At 29.0% G+C, this 17,134-nt stretch overlaps 1 protein-coding gene across 3 annotated transcripts in view; it reads left to right on the forward strand.

Annotated features, from left to right (window-relative positions):
- Positions 1-15,881, forward strand: part of LOC106478026 (casein kinase I-like) — a 22,774-nt gene extending 6,893 nt beyond the window's left edge. For all 3 annotated transcript variants that reach the window (XM_022381542.1, XM_013938533.2, XM_022381543.1), the window contains 8 exons: positions 854-923; positions 1,999-2,147; positions 3,036-3,270; positions 3,682-3,852; positions 5,026-5,171; positions 8,147-8,230; positions 11,312-11,520; positions 12,506-15,881. In XM_022381542.1, the coding sequence (XP_022237250.1) occupies positions 854-923; positions 1,999-2,147; positions 3,036-3,270; positions 3,682-3,852; positions 5,026-5,171; positions 8,147-8,230; positions 11,312-11,520; positions 12,506-12,557 (1,116 nt within the window). In that variant the 3' untranslated portion in view covers positions 12,558-15,881. The remainder of the gene's footprint in view (positions 1-853; positions 924-1,998; positions 2,148-3,035; positions 3,271-3,681; positions 3,853-5,025; positions 5,172-8,146; positions 8,231-11,311; positions 11,521-12,505) is intronic.
- The last annotated feature ends 1,253 nt before the right edge of the window (positions 15,882-17,134 follow it).

The following is a 17,134-nucleotide window of genomic DNA, read 5'->3' on the forward strand; positions in this document are numbered from 1 at the left end:
TTCTTTAATCAGGGCATTAACAACCTGAATGGAAGATGGAAAAGCATCATTGATAAGAATGGAGACTATTTCATTTAATAAATGTCTTGTTTTGATGTACATGTTGTTTGGGTTTTTTTCATCGAAAAAGAAGTGACATTAATTTCTTGATGACCTAATACTAAAAATGCTATGAAGTTTCCAGAATTCAAAGGATTAGATAAAAACTATACATTAGGCTTGAACTGAGCCTGACTTGAAAGTCTCAAAACATAAGAGTATAACCCTGATTTTTATTGTATGAAACAGAAAGTTTGTGTACAAGTTTTCTGTTATCTCGATTATTTTTTTAAATTACTTATTCAAATGGTTATATTCTTTTTAGGAGAAATATTTATAATATCTTGTATAACATACATGCATATTAAATGACTTGTATTGTTTATTTCTGAATTGGCAATACTTAAATCAATGAATTTTATAGATAGGTAATGAAAAAAACCAACAACAAATAAGTGATATGAAAACATGTAGTTCACATTAGGCACCTAACTCATACCATGACCAGCTGAAAACTAGTTTCAAGCAGTGTTAGCTCTCAGCAGCCCAGTTGGTTCAGTGATAGAGATGTGAGAGCAACTTGGTAAAATCTTTAGATGTACATCCACACATTTATACTCTTTCATTTCAAAGGAGTTTATTCAGTTTTCCAGCTAGATTTAATACTCTGGTTTTCTCCTTATGTAGCTAGAGTTGAACTGTAATATAAAAAACATATAAGCTTAGAAATTGATTGAATATTATTATTTTTTAATTTTAAGTTAGATTAAAAAAAAGAGGATAAATATACACAATATGGAATTTGTTTTTCTAGGAACCAATGAAGTCCAAAGCTCCTCAACTTCACTTAGAATATAGATTTTACAAGTTGTTAGGGAACAGTGGTAAGATATGCTAATACTAATTGATATATGTAATTATGCCATGTTAAAAAAAATAAGTAGCATACTACCAAAATCTACACTCCAGAGTGAAAAACAGTAGTATTTGTATTCTTAGGTTGATTTTATAGGCCACTTGGGTATGAGTATTTGTATACAAAAATGTGAATAGATAAGGGATTGGTATCTAAAAGTTCAGTAAAAAATATTTAATCACTATCCCATTTTTTCTGAATTTAGGACATTAATGTAGATTAAAAAACAACAACAAATATGGCAAGTATTATAGTAGTAAGTCAACAAATTCCTTTATTCTTATAAAAATTAAACATTGAAAATACTAACTTTTATTGGTATTGTTTAAGGATAATTTTCTTACTTTACAATGCAATTAAAATGGAGCATAATTCTTAATTATTTACCCAGTTTTAACAGAATTTATAAAAAAAACTTACAGGTTATCTGTTATTTTGCAATGAGAAACTTTAGAAATTTGGTTTTGATTTCAAACTCTTTTAAATGTATTTATACATAAAAAGGTGCTTAAGTTTTTTGTGCAGTCACATGTTGGCTAATTCACTGAACTGTCTAAGTAGGTTGATGCAATTACTAATAGATGTTTATTAATATAGATCCGTTATTGTTGTGTCTGATTAAAATCTACTTCTATCCGTTTATTTATTCTGTTACCTCCAAGAAAGTATTTATTTCTGAATTCGCAATGCTTGAATGAAATAATTTTTATACTTGTAGAATAAAATTTTAACCAACCTTTTATATAAAAGGTGACAGACTATCTAACAAAATCTTTACTCACTATTCATCCAACTGATGATATAAATAGTGCCTAAACCACCACTAGTATGCCACTACATCTTCCTTTCATTCACTCACAAGTAATTCTCTGTAATGATTAAAAACCATTTTATTACATTTTATATATTTTATCTGTTGATGAATTCTCTTTTTAAAAGTGTGTATTAATAGGATTTTATAATAACATTTATGTCTATCATGTGCTAAGATTTTGTCAGCGCTTGAGGAATGATAAATGTATAATATTTATTTATTCATACAGAAGGAGTACCAAATGTATACTACTTTGGACCATGCGGCAAATACAATGCATTAGTCATGGAGCTACATGGACCCAGTTTAGAAGATTTGTTTGATCTCTGTGATAGGAAGTTCACTTTGAAGACTGTGTTACTAATTGCTGTCCAACTTGTAAGTTGTCTGAAAACAAAATATTTACAATTTTCATCTGTTCTTTTGTTTTGTCAGTTATGTTAGAGAAAAAGTATTTCCATTAGAGAAACCTCGTGGCTACTTAAATTTTATTAATATTTCTTGTAATATCTTTATATTTGTTGTTATTTGGAATAAATTTAAAAAAGAACAACATTTATATGAGAAACTGTAATGAGGTTACTAGTGTTTAGGAAAAGTTATTTTTAGCCTGAAATATAAACAATATAACATAAAAAATATACTTGCTGTTTGGGAAAAAGACCCAAATTTATTATTTTCAAAAGTTGTAACATATTCATGGACTGCATGAATTTCAAGTTTTTTTGAAACCTAAAATTTTCGATAGCATATACTTGATTTCTGCTGTAGTTTCTTGAATTATTTTGGCACTGTGAATCTTATTTGCAACATTTATACAATATATTCGAATCTACTTGAATTGCCAAACACAGTAAAAAACAAACAAACTCTGGGCTTTTGTAGGGATAAATATAAATAATTGCAGCTAATAAGGTAGTTTTACATAAGATCTTTCTGTTGAATAAAGATTCTCTATGAATTATAATTATCTGTGTGATAGAAGTAAATAAATTTAGCAAATTTAAAATTAACTTGTAAAAAAAATGATTTATTGTTGTGAATGGTTAATAGGTTGTTTCTGACTAGTCATAAATATATTAGTACTTTAAATTGTAAGAGACAAGATGACAATTTAGTATTCATAGGTTTTGCTGAATACCTAATAGCTGCTTTTCTTTGTGTAAGTTTAATGAACTTAGACTTGTTTGTTTGCTTAAGGTGTTTGTATTTCATCATTTTTTCACTTTAGATAATAAAAATGTAGCTGTATTTTACGACTTGCAGCTACATCGCTTAGAATTTGTCCATGCCAAGCACCTCATCTACCGAGATGTAAAGCCGGAGAACTTTCTGATTGGAAGACACTCAACCAAAAAGCAGAACATTATACACATCATAGATTTTGGTTTAGCAAAGGAATATATAGATCCAGAAACCAATAAACATATACCTTACAAAGAGCACAAGAGCTTAACGGGAACAGCTAGATATATGAGTGTCAATACTCATTTAGGCAGAGGTATATTTGCATTTATTTTAGCATTAATATTATTTTCATGTGGTATTTGTTATGTATATAATAATTTTAGTATATAAATTCTCCTAATGAAAATAGCTCTAACCATACAACGCTGGAAAACCTCAGTAATAGTCACTTTACAATTGGTTCTTAAGTATTTGAAAATATATATTTATGGTCTACAAAATTTGAAATTAAGATATAGTTTTATATGGCTCAAAATTTCTTCATTTAATTTTTTCTCCATCTAATATTTTTGATTCTTTCTGATTAATGGATTAAGTTAAAGTATTAGGGAAAATGGAGTGATTTATGTAATGATATACGTGTTGAAACTATCAGTTTTATAATCGTGTGTTCACTGGATTTTAATATTTTATTACAATTGAATTCTTGATGCATTGTATCCAGAGCAGAGCCGTCGGGATGATCTGGAAGCCTTAGGTCACATGTTTATGTATTTTCTTCGAGGCAGTTTACCGTGGCAAGGGTTGAAGGCAGAAACACTGAAGGAGCGTTACCAAAAAATTGGAGACACCAAGAGGACAACTCCTGTAGAAGTATTATGTGATGGTTATCCAGGTAAGTATTTTAGAATTTGTGTATATTGGCATTTATTAACCGTAATGCTTTTATAATGTGAGTAGCATGATATTTTAATGAATTTAAGCAATGAGGCAAGTGATGCTAGTGTTAATAATGTTGTAATTGTTTCTTAGAAATCTGTGTGCCAAGTCAGAAAACCTTTAAGCATCATTGAAGTGATGTTTTATGTGTAGATACTGTACTCGAATCACAATAAAATAAAGTGAAACACTTGAACAGTATGTTTTTCACTCATTCTGCATCAGCATTGAATGGGGATCAGACATAAATAAAAAATGTAAGTCGTTACAATAAAAAAAAAAACTTACAGAAATTACAGAATTAGAATTTTTGAAAAATTTGTTTTTCTTGTATATGTGATGAGAACCATAACACAGTTAAATGTGATCTTGTGTACACTACATTGTACTTTATATTCATCATTAGTAAAATTGTAATAATTTTACAACTCATGTTTACATTGAACAAAAAAATAAGACTTAGAAAAACAAAGACTTTATAGTTCAAAGTATTTATTATAGATATTTGTGAATCAGAATAATTATGTAATTAGTTTCCTATGCCTTTATCTTCTCAATGTATCATATGTTTGAAGCCTTACTTGTAAAACAAAAAATTATTTTTTATAAAGAATTAAACAACCTGGGGTGCTTCCTGCATGCCTGTATTGTGTGTTGGCTTTGTAAGGTTATTTGCTTAATTAGCACTTTTAAGTTGATTCTAACATTATCTGAGTAAGTACATATATTACATGTTAGAACTGCTTGTCTTATGATAATTCTTTGGGGCCATTAAATCTAACTAATTTAATATTAATTGGAATATATTTGCAATTAGGTTGCTGTATAGATGAAAAATGTATGTATACTGAAAATATTTTTTGTATTATTTTTGTATAGTCTTGTGTGTTATATAGATATATTAAATTCATTTACATTTGTGAAAGAGCTGTTTACTTTGGGAACTAAAAATATTTGTTGGCACTGCAAATGAAACTGTTTGTATGAACAAAATGGGATTATCCAGTTATAAACTGGAAAAACATTTAAGTTAATTTTTTTTAAACATTTTGCATTTTGAATTCCTAATAATTATTTTCGTTTTTCTAATCGTGCATTTATCTAATGAACAGTAATTATTTCTCACCAGAGGAAATGTCCACATATCTAAGATATGTGAGAAGGCTGGATTTCTTTGAAACTCCAGATTATGACTATCTAAGAAAATTATTCCAGGATCTTTTTGATAAAAATGGATATCTGGATACAGATTTTGATTGGTGTGGAAAACAATTAGTAAGTATTCTCTGTGCATCTTCTTACAGTATTTTGCAAAATAATCCGAATTATTCCAAGAATGTGATTATTTAAGTCTATGTAAAGAAAATGTATTTTATAATTATTTAAAAAATACACATTATTTAGAGGAGTCTAAATTACTTATATTTGTGCAAATAATCAGTTTGTTTAAAATACAAGTATAATAAAAATAATTTTGTACGAGGAAGGATCGATATATATATGTAACCTAGCTAGCTAAGGTAATATAGAAAGTTTTAATGCTACAAAATATATTGAAACAATAAAGTCAAAACTACAAAAGCTGAGTTACTTAAAAATAAAAAATAAATTATTCCTAATGTGGCAAATCACTGTAATTATGTTAGTCTGAGCTAAAGTAGGGATAAAAGTTTGTAAATTTTAAGTAACTCAGTTTTGTACTTTTGATTTTCTTGTTTTAATACTTTTTATAGCATTAAAATTTTCTATACTACTATAGCTAGCTAGGTCACACACACACACACACACACACACACACACACACACACACACATATATATATATATTGATCCCCACTCATCTTTATACATATTTTTTATTATACTTTTTGTTTCCTATTTATTAGTTATATTTTTGTGTGCCAGCAATACCAAGCATCTGTTTGTGCATATACCCAATTCAGTTTTATTACTCACCAGGATCTCTACCAACCTACCTTCAAATCTGATTATATGCCCAAAGTAGCACATCATTTGTTTTATATATACAATAAAGGAATCGCTTGAACCCCAGATGGAAGAGTTCTGTGAAAGAACTAGAGCAATAAGTTTCGAAATTTTTTTGGTATGCTTGTCTGGAAACATCACTTACTTAATTATACGAAAATTCGTTAAAATAGTGAAATTATGATTCACTCTATAATAAACATGTATACAGTGATTGAGGCAGCTTTATAAGTAAATTAAGCTTTAGTTTTGCTGAGCCAATACTGTGAAATAGTAATTGTTAATTTTCCGACAATTTAAAGGTTGTTTTAAATGGGCAATTTGTATGGCTGCTATTTTGTTTCATCACTATCCCTACTATTAAGTACTACCATAATTAATGATAAGGTTATTCACCCATTTTTTGTTAAATTAAAAATATTTTTTATTACAATTGTTTTTATTTTCTATTAGATTAAGAAGCATAAATTTAGTGTTTCAACAATTAATTATATTTACGGTAAAGGTTTCTTTAGGACTAATATTCACAGAAATGATTGTTGATAGTTGACAGTTGAGAAATAGTTTTTAACATGCATCTTTGAGCAACAGTTATAAGTTTTGTTACTGAGCAAAATTGTATTAAATTTTATAGTTTGTGAAGTTATCTGTCTATTTATCTCTACAAAGATCAACTTTTCTGTGAATTTTATTTAAATTGGCCTGAAAACTTTGATTTTACAATCGTTGCAGTTAGTGTAATATATTCTGTAATGTTTTCTAAATGACCTTTGTTAAGAAGGTTTATAATGAAAAGTTCTTTGTGTTAACAGAGAGAGTAGTGTGATCAGCAAAATTTTCTGTTTGTTAGTTTGATATTGTTCATGAAGTTTTCTTATGATTGCAAGAGTAGTACATCTATTTCAGCATATTACTTCATTAGTCATATCTCCATTAATACTAGTAATCCATAATAATATTGTTTATTTTTTAGTGTCAAAAGTAAATTTAGAATACTATTGCAATATGTGAAAGACCCGTATTGTCACTTGTAGATAACTTAGGTGTGTTAAACCGTTGCTTACCATAGAGATATGCTTAGTATGTGTGTTGTTTATATTCTTGAATCATATGGGAGTTTTTGATAGGGTTATTATATATTTTTTTACATCGATTCCAATGATATATGTTTTGTAGGATTTTTTTTAGGGAGATGTACAGTACAGGGGTTCCCGTTGTACATCGTGATGCATTCCTGGAAAGTGGGATGTACATCTGAAATGACGTTAACAAAACACAATATTTAGATGTATTATGGGGGATGCGTTCCTGAAAAATTTCGGTCCACTCTTGTATAAATTTTTAAAGCGTGTAACATGGCTTTTTTTTAACTCCAGTGTACTATACAAAATGTGCATATAAGAACATTAAAGACTAAACATTGATTACGTTTAATACTACGAGTACTGTAGTGGTTGTAAGGCTTGTATGAGGTGAGCGAGTGAAGGCTTTGTCAGAGCGATGATGATGATATTATACTGAGTAATTTGCGTTAAATTTCATACTTATCGGAGGGGTGGTGAATAAATTAGAGAAGAGGGGATGCCTAGAGAAAAAATGTCACCTTTCTCACACTAGGGGAAATGCAGGATTATTTTTAATATTGCCTTATAAAATTAAGAACTTAATTCTTATATACTATTAAAGTATGGATTGTAAGCTACGATTTTATGCTATACTAATTTATATATCTTAAATAAAGTAAACAGTAAAGGATGCCGAGGCTGAGAGAAATAACACTAGTAATGAAACAAGGCGACATTATTTCGAAAATATTGGCAGTAATTGGTAAACACTACACCTGGAAAAGTAGTCTGATGTTGGAACGCTCTAGTAACAAAACAAGGCAACATTGTTTGATACATGGGTAGTAATTGGTGAACACTAATAATGAAACAATGCAGAGCAATGCAATGTATAATGGGGACCCAGTATACAGTTATAAGATGTTTGATATTTTGTCAAATTTCTTTGGTTCCTGGGAACCAAAATGACTGGTCATAAAAGTATTAATAGCAAGTATGTGATTTTGGAAAAACATTTTAATGAACTTTTGAAACATTCATTGCTATTGTCCCCATTGATAAAGATTAAATGTTTCTAAAGCAGGTCATAGAGATAAAATCCAAGGGTTTCTAGTAAATTCTTTTACCATTCTTGGACTTGTATAAAATGGAAATTAAAGATCTCCAAGTTGTTTGAGTAAGAAATCTTTTGTTTTTATAGACAACTCCAGTGGGTTCCATAAATACTGCTCAAGAACCTATAGTTTCACCCAACAGAGAGAGACATATCACTTCTAATGCAAAAGTAAGTTACAGAGTTTTGTGAAAAACAACAACAACACATCTTGTATGTATACATATTTGTTCTAAAAGCTCTTGTCAGAGTTTTGTGAAAATCAACAATACATGTTGTATGTATACATATTTGTTCTAAAAGCTCTTGTCAGAGTTTTGTAAAAAACAACAACAACACATCTTGTATGTATACATATTTGTTCTAAAAGCTCTTGTCAGAGTTTTGTGAAAAAAAACAACACATCTTGTATGTATACATATTTGTTTTAAAAGCTCTTGTCAGAGTTTTGTGAAAAGCAACAATACATATTTTATGTATAAATATTTGTTCTAAAAGCTCTTGTCAGGTACTGTATAATGAAGAATAACATAAAAACAAAAAAAAGGAAGATAAACTTTGAGTTTTCCAACTCTATTGGGAGATAAAAATGTGTAGAAAGCTTGTGGTTAAATAAGAAATTTATAGTAATGAGGGTATTATGGCTACCAGAGGTTTTCCAGTTTGTAATATAATCATTAAAATCAACCCAAGTTAATTACGTGAAAAAATCAAGTAGGTGAAGCTAAAATGCATTTACATCTACTACATCTTGAACTTATTCACTCTCAGTAGGAAACAGTGGACATATCATAAGCCCAAACTTACTATATGCAACTTATTCTTTACACCAAGAAAAGTTGATAGAATAAGGCATGAATGTTCTCACCCTCAAAGGTTTAATAATCTAAGTAACCATCCTTACCGGGTTTAAAATGGTAACTGTCAAACATTGCACACAGATAGCTGTTTCTTAGTGAAGATGTTTCCATGATTCTGTTACTTACTCTAGTAAAGTTCAAGTTAATAAAGACAAAAACTTTTCGTAAGTACACAATATGCAGATTATGAACCTAGAGAGCAAATTCATGACTTTTTTTTCCAGTTATTTATTTAGAGTAAAGTCTAGTAAAGAAATGATAAGTAGAGATGTTCACTTATTCTGTATGTTTATTGGTTGTCATTCAAGTGTCTACTTTTTTATTGTATGGTCTAATGCAGTGGTTCTCACATTTTTTTGGTTGTATTTTTACATCTCTGGACCACACTTCGATCTATACACTAAGTTGCTGCTTCCTTTTCATAACTATGCAACCTTTTTCCAAACCACCTGAACGTAGCTGGCAGATCACAGATTATTGAGAATCATAATGGGTTAGGGTTTAATGTGCCAGGCTGCAGATGGGAAGATCCAAAGTTTGAGCTACAATATACCATTGAATGTACTCCACACATTCAGATGAGGAGGTGTTGTAATTGCAAATAGACACTTGCACTATTTGGTTAAGAATACCTGTGTAGGCAGCAGATACTGCTGACCGATGGCCTTCTCTCTAATCACCAGTTTTAAACAAGGGATAGGTAAGCTTGAATCCTCATCGATGTTTTTCATCTGACTTTTTCACTCGAGTGCTGCATAAGATGGCATTCAAGTTGAAAATAACAAATTCTAAATACATTTTTTTTTTTGTACTGCAACATTGAAGGTGCAAAATAGTAACTATCAAAATTGACATAAAATATTGTTTTTATAAATACTATTTCTGGTAAGCTACCACTTTTATATTTTTTTTTAACTAGTAAACACAAAAAAGGTTATACCCACAAACATTCTCAAATAAATTCAGTTTTTAGTGGTAATATTTTACATTTTATAACTATGTTTTTTGTTCATGGTTATGTATTAATACAAGCTTTAGCTGCCTGTGGAAGGATGTGTAATAATACACATACATATTTATACATCTAGAAGAACATAGATTTCAATTCATATTTACATCTTTAGTTCAGAATATTAACTGTTTTTGTTATATGTTATTTCATTTGAATTCAGAATTGAGTATCTAGAAATTAATTGCCTTGTCAGTAAAATAAAAAGGCTGTGATTTATTATTTTTTAATTTGTTTAGTTATATGTTCAGAAATAATGCATAACAAATAAGCTAAGGTTTATTTTTCTATACTTTTAACAATACTGTTTGAAACAGTTAAACAGTTGGTCACTTTCTTCTCAGCTAATGCACTGGTTTTGGATCTTTTTCTCTGCATTTTAAATGCCTAATTAAAGTTTGCAGTTTCTTTTAACAAGTGTATAGTTTGAAGCTGTTTGTATTTTTTTTATTGTTGACATGTTTTGAAAACTCGTTTTACTGATAACTGAAATGCGTGACGATAAAACGTATCTTTTTGTTATTGGAATTATCAAATACAATTGTTTTTTAATAACTGGAATACATTAAAGTTATTTATTTCTTGAAACCTTAATTACAACTAACTCCACAAAATGTGTTATCAGGGTTTTTTTTTTGTTTGTATTAATCAAAATATTTTTTGACATTTGACCTGGGTTTGAGATGTTAGATATAAGTGAAAAAAATGATGGTTTTACTACAGAAATGTTAAGGATAAAAAAATATTTGTTATAGATTTTACCAACAAAATGTTTGTTGGCAGATGTGACAAAAATGTGATTCAGGAAATACAGAATGCACTTTATGAAATATCCCATATTGTTTTCTATTGGACTTTTTTGTTATTGATAAGTAACTTTATAAGGCAATAAGTACGGAAAATTTTAAAGATTGTTTCACATTAGTAGAGTTAAGTTGAAAGTTTTAAATCATTTGATTTTGTAAGTGAGGTAATTACGAAATTCCATTTTTTAAGTATTTTTCATGAGTTTGATTTCTATCTTATAAATATTAAGCTTATAAGTACAAGTTATAAGTAATGGTTTGTTATTTGTGAAATGTTATACCAATATTTACCTTCTGTATTGACCAGGACTGTGAATCTTAAGGATTCACGGTTTACAATCCATCGTCACAAAAGAGTAAAATCCCACTATTCAATCAGAGAAAAGTGCTCAAGATTTGGAGTGGGCGTTGTTGACTGGAGTGGGTGTTGTTGACTAGCTGTCTGTACTCTAGTCTATAAGTTCAAAATTATGGATGCTGTTTGTAAAAATAGCTGTTGTATAGATTTGGGCAATTTTCTAAAACAAACAAAGAAACAAGCAAATCTGTCTTGAATATCAGAACTTTTTGTACTTAGGGATTACATCAGAGGACTGTATGGAACGAACATAGAAGACAGACTGGTAGAAACTTTCTAACTGGACATTTAACCCTTGCTGACCGGCAGGGGTCAGTACAGGTTGTAAGTTCCACTAATGGAGAACTAGGTAATGATGACCCAACTATTGGATACTCTAATACACCTATTACGGGACCTGTAGAAGTGGAAGTTGTTTCTGAAGCAAAGTAGGTCTTGAATTTTCTTTAATCATAATTTTGCAATTTATCCTTCTATGTTTTTTTTTGGAATTTCTTCACAACTGTGAAATGTATAACGAATTTTTACATTTTGATTATTTTGTTCACTACGGTATGGTTTCTGCTTTTAAATGCAACTTAGATCTTACTTAATTATTTTGTTCACTATGGTATGGTTTCTGCTTTTAAATACAACTTAGATCTTACTTAATTATTTTGCTCACTATGGTATGGTTTCTGCCTTTAAATGCAACTTGGATCTTACTTAATTATTTTGCTCACTACGGTATGGTTTCTGCTTTTAAATACAACTTAGATCTTACTTAATTATTTTGCTCACTACAGTATGGTTTCTGCTTTTAAATACAACTTAGATCTTACTTAATTATTTTGCTCACTACATTATGGTTTCTGCTTTTAAATGCAACTTAGATCTTACTTGAATACATTTTTTATTGGTTTACATATGTACATATGTATGAAAGTCAAAACCAAGCATGTTAGTTTAGTAACTCCTTAACACTGATGCCATCTTAGATTTGAATGAAACACTAACAACAACCACGAGAACGATTTATTGTGAATATTTAAGAAGTTTTTAAAAAGTTAAGGTAAAAATTACACGACAATTTTAAAAAGGTGCAATAATAATAGGATTGAAAGATTTTTTTTTCTTTAAAAAAACTATATACTTTAGGGCATGAAATGTTATTGGCTGCTTAAAAATATTCGTATATCTTCAAAAAACCCAGAAGTAAAATATAGAATTTTGTTTTGTACTGCCTACTTAATGTTTATGTATATTATTACTTATTTTAAATTTTTCATACATAACTAGCATGTTGTCTTTAATTGTTTCCAAAAAATTATGTTAGAAAAAATATTAACAGCAATATTATTTTTAATCTTTAGTATCATAGACTTATAATACTTTTGTGCTTTCGTGTGGTGATTAAATTGTTTGATGTTTTAGGTGTTGCTGCTTTTTCAAGAAGAAGAGAAAAAAGCCTGTTAGACAAAAATGATATTGAGTGACGTGAAAGATTGTTAGTTGTGTGTCATACTTCAGACTTTGTTCACAAAGCCTTTAAAGTTTGTTTTTGAATAATTTTAACGCATTTCATCCTCCTCAGGTTATGTTTGTAGAATGGTATTGTGTTCCTTCAAGTGGTATTACAGTTTTCCTGTATTTCCTAACCTGTTGCTATATCAATGTTGTGAGTTCAATTTCAAGAAACATACCAAGTTTTCATACAAAAATTCCATTTAGACACCACAATTATTAGTTTTATGTCACAAACTTATGGTTATGATCTTCATATTTTTCTAGTTATATTGAACCTGAGTTTTATGAAACAGATTGGGAATCCCAGTCAAATTTGATCTCCCAAGCTGTTGTATGTCACGTGCTTACTTTAACTCTGAAACAGACAAAATAATGTTTTTCGATATCATTGTCATGTTGTAACAATATGCTATAAGCAGTGTATTTGAGACAAATCAAAATTTCACATAGTAGGTTGCCAATATATTATTTTGTTTTATCTTCACAGTCATATTTCTATTTAATGGTTTTTCTCTTTTATTGTTGTCATTTACTAAAAAGTTGTTACACCTTCTTTTAAATTCATGTCTTTTTGAAGATCTTTCATATAGATGTTGTACCATTCTTATAGCTAAAGTGAAGACTCTGCATTAATCAGTTTTCCACTTACATCTCACTTCATATTTCTTAAAACCTTTTTATTAATATGGAAGGGGGAGGGGGGACTGTTAGGAATATCCTTTCAGAATCAATTTTTTTTCACTAAACATCTTGTAATCAGTCATGGAGTAATTAAACATCTTTTTCCAACTGTTCTATTCCCCAATTTATTGACATGAAATTTGATAAGTATTGCCACCTATAAGTGGACACCAAATAGCAAGCTAAAAAAAAGTAATATTTGCTTTACCCTGTCTGAAGTGTCTGTTCATGTCACGGACACGTGTTTTCTTTCAAAATTAGACAGATGTAGACTTGCCCTTCTATGATAATAATGAGAACTAAAATTATTTGTTTCAAGTATCATCTGGTCTGTTCATATGCCTTCTTTTTTTTATAATTAAATGTTTTATTAGTCTGCTTGGTATTCATGGAACTGTAAAGTGAAGGAATTATAACAGTTTATATCCACTGTTTATGTGTTATATAAAGTGATTGAAATCTAATTTCTTATGTTAATAGAAACTTGTTGAAAGATACCACAGTTTTTTATTCTCTTTCCTTCCATAGACATGTTTTAATGTAGCAATAAGATTATAACTTGTAAAAAAAAATGCTCTTGTAAATATGTACATGTGTATGATATTTAGGAGGTAAGCTTTTCAATTTTTCACAGGCTTATGTTAGTGGGTTTGAGGATACTTAATAAAGGTTGTAAAATATTATGATATTTAGGCATTCTTTTTCTGATTAGCCAAAAAGATATTGTAAAATGGGATGGAAAGATAATTGTATATATATATATATATATATATTGCATCGTGCACTAAGGTATCTGATGCCAACATAGACTTGAAACTTTACTAGGTAATGTGTCTAAATATTTGTTCTTAATACTACTGTGCGTGTAAAAAAAACAACAACAAAAAAAAATGTAAAAATAAAAGTGTAGCTTATGTACTTAAAAGAACAACTTTTTAAGTCATTGCTTTTTAAATAAACTGTTATCAAAATGTTTACATTTTCCTTTCACTGTTTTTAAACTTGTATAAGTGCATAATAGTATCCAGTAGTGAGTGTGATATGTGGAGATATTTGTCACATATTTTTTGATATTCAGCATAGATTTATGTGATAATTTGGTGATGTTGCACATTTCCGAAGCGATGATTTTATTCTACTAGTCTGCCCAATGTATAAGTGAAGGTCTGATTTTGACTTAATTGCAAGTAAATGTAATTTCTAAGGTTTTCATTATTCAGCCTGTTTTTGTATATAGATAGATTGTTTTTTTTTATCAAGTGCTGAATTACAACACAAAGATTTTGCTTGTCAGTTTAGTTTTAAATCAATCTGTTGTAAAATTTGTGGCTTAAAGTAAATTTTACAAACAGGTTCTATATTTGGTCTAGTGATGTAGAGGAAGGAGGAATAAGTGTTTACTTGTAAGTACAGTTTTTAATTGGAAACACTTTAGTAATCTGTAGCTATGTGCGAAGTAAGAACTATTAAAAAGTTCCATATGAATTTATTGATCAGATATATGCAGGACTTGATTTAAATGATGTTCTGTATTTTGAAATATTTTTACAATAACAGTAAGTTTAAGTTTAGGGACTCTGATAGTTGGTTTTAAATTGTAGTTTTGAAATACACGTGTCCTTAAAACCAGAGGGTGAGATTTAAGAATATTAAGAGTAACCAAGAATTAAAGTTGTGAACATCAGACTTTAGGTAGCAATCTATAATGAGACAGAAGAATGAGTTGAAATCAAGAGAGAATTTGAAGTCATTATTCATTTAAAAAAATTTATAATTAACTATGCAGGGATGTGTATGAAGGAAAACCACCCAGATTAACTTTAACGTGCAACTGAAATGATTAATAAACTTATCAAAAAAGGTTTTTTTTTTGTTGTTGTTGAGGATGTCCTAGTGAATCAAGGTATGTTTTATTATCTTAAGTATTTACCTTTAAGTATACAAGCCACATATAAACACCATTCATGGGACTTCTGATATATACAGTTTTTTTAATATAAATGTCCGAGGGCTAAATTTTGATAATTTCAAAAAAAAAAAAAATCGCAAGCTTTAGTGGTCAACTGTTTTTAGTGAACATTTTCTGACATTTCCAAACACCTTCGTTAAAATTTTCTGTTTACTTTTTGTTACTTTCATTTGTTGAGATAAATTATTCTGTAAGTATTTTGAAATATACATCTAGGTTTTTACATTAATAACCTTCGTTGGGATAACAAAATATGGTCGGTTTATTTTATAAAGCTTGTCATGCACGTGTGTGTGTGTGTGTGTGTTTTATATTACAATATGATGTTTATGTACAATAGTTAAGACTGATCCAAAAGTAAAGAACCCTGATCTCAAACTTTAGGTATTGTTCATATGAATAAACCTGTTAAAAGAAACGTTGAAAAAATTCATTCAGCTATCCTCCAAATAAATAAATAAATGAAATTACTTTTCGGATAGTTAACTACATCATTAGTGAGTATGGTTTGTTAGTACTGATTGATGGCATTAAGTAATGAAAATAAAAATGATTAGATTTAAGTTTGTCCTGGTTACAAATATAATACATTTTGTATTATTTACTTCTTGAAATAAATCTTTAGTTTCTTGATGTCTTTCTAAACTAATGACATCACCTTTGTTCAAATACGTAATACAAGCTTTTTTTTTGTTTTTTTTTTTGTCTTTTTTGAAAATAAAACTGATTGTATTTAAAACTGTTGTTGATACAAGAATACATTGTGTTATGTATTTAGTAAAGTATTTTTTTTTGGTGTATTTTTAAGATAAGGATATCTTCCTCGTATGTGTACATAGGTCAAGCTTTCTGTATTGCTTGTAACGTTAACAAAACATCCATCAGATAATGCTTTGAGACGGCTTGAATGGGTAATGAAGAAAAACGTTAACATAAGTTTAACATAACAGCAAATGTACAACGTTTTGTTTCGACAAGGTTTTGTCATCATCAGATCTTTTCCCTATTTAACGTACTATTTTTTATATATGTATATATATTACAATGTTAGTTACGAAACACTAATAAATATTTGGAAGCTTTATAAGTTGCTAGTGTTATGAAAAAGGAGAAAATCACGTGTTTCGTGGCATAAAGAGTTAGTTAATTTTGCTACAACTTTCCACATGCTTAGTGTTTGCTGAGGTGTAGTTTAATACTACTGTTATCATCGACTGATAACATGGTTGTTTAATAATACTGTTATCATCGACTGATAACATGGTTGTTTAATACTACTGTTATCATCGACTGATAACATTGTTGTGTAATACTACTGTTATCATCGACTGATAACATGGTTGTTTAATAATACTGTTTATCATCGACTGATAACATGGTTGTTTAATACTACTGTTATCATCGACTGATAACATTGTTGTGTAATACTACTGTTATCATCGACTGATAACATTGTTGTGTAATACTACTGTTATCATCGACTGATAACATGGTTGTTTAATAATACTGTTATCATCGACTGATAACTGTTGTGTAATACTACTGTTATCATCGACTGATAACATTGTTGTGTAATACTACTGTTATCATCGACTGATAACATGGTTGTTTAATAATACTGTTTATCATCGACTGATAACATGGTTGTTTAATAATACTGTTTATCATCGACTGATAACATGGGTGTTTAATACTACTGTTATCATCGACTGATAACATTGTTGTGTAATACTACTGTTATCATCGACTGATAACATTGTTGTGTAATACTACTGTTATCATCGACTGATAACATGGTTGTTTAATACTACTGTTATCATCGACTGATAACATGGGTGTTGTAGTTTAATATTACTGTTATCATCGACTGATAACATGGGTGTTGT

This window comes from Limulus polyphemus, unplaced genomic scaffold (assembly GCF_000517525.1).
Source record: "Limulus polyphemus unplaced genomic scaffold, Limulus_polyphemus-2.1.2 Scaffold173, whole genome shotgun sequence".
In the NCBI taxonomy this organism is placed as follows: domain Eukaryota; kingdom Metazoa; phylum Arthropoda; class Merostomata; order Xiphosura; family Limulidae; genus Limulus; species Limulus polyphemus.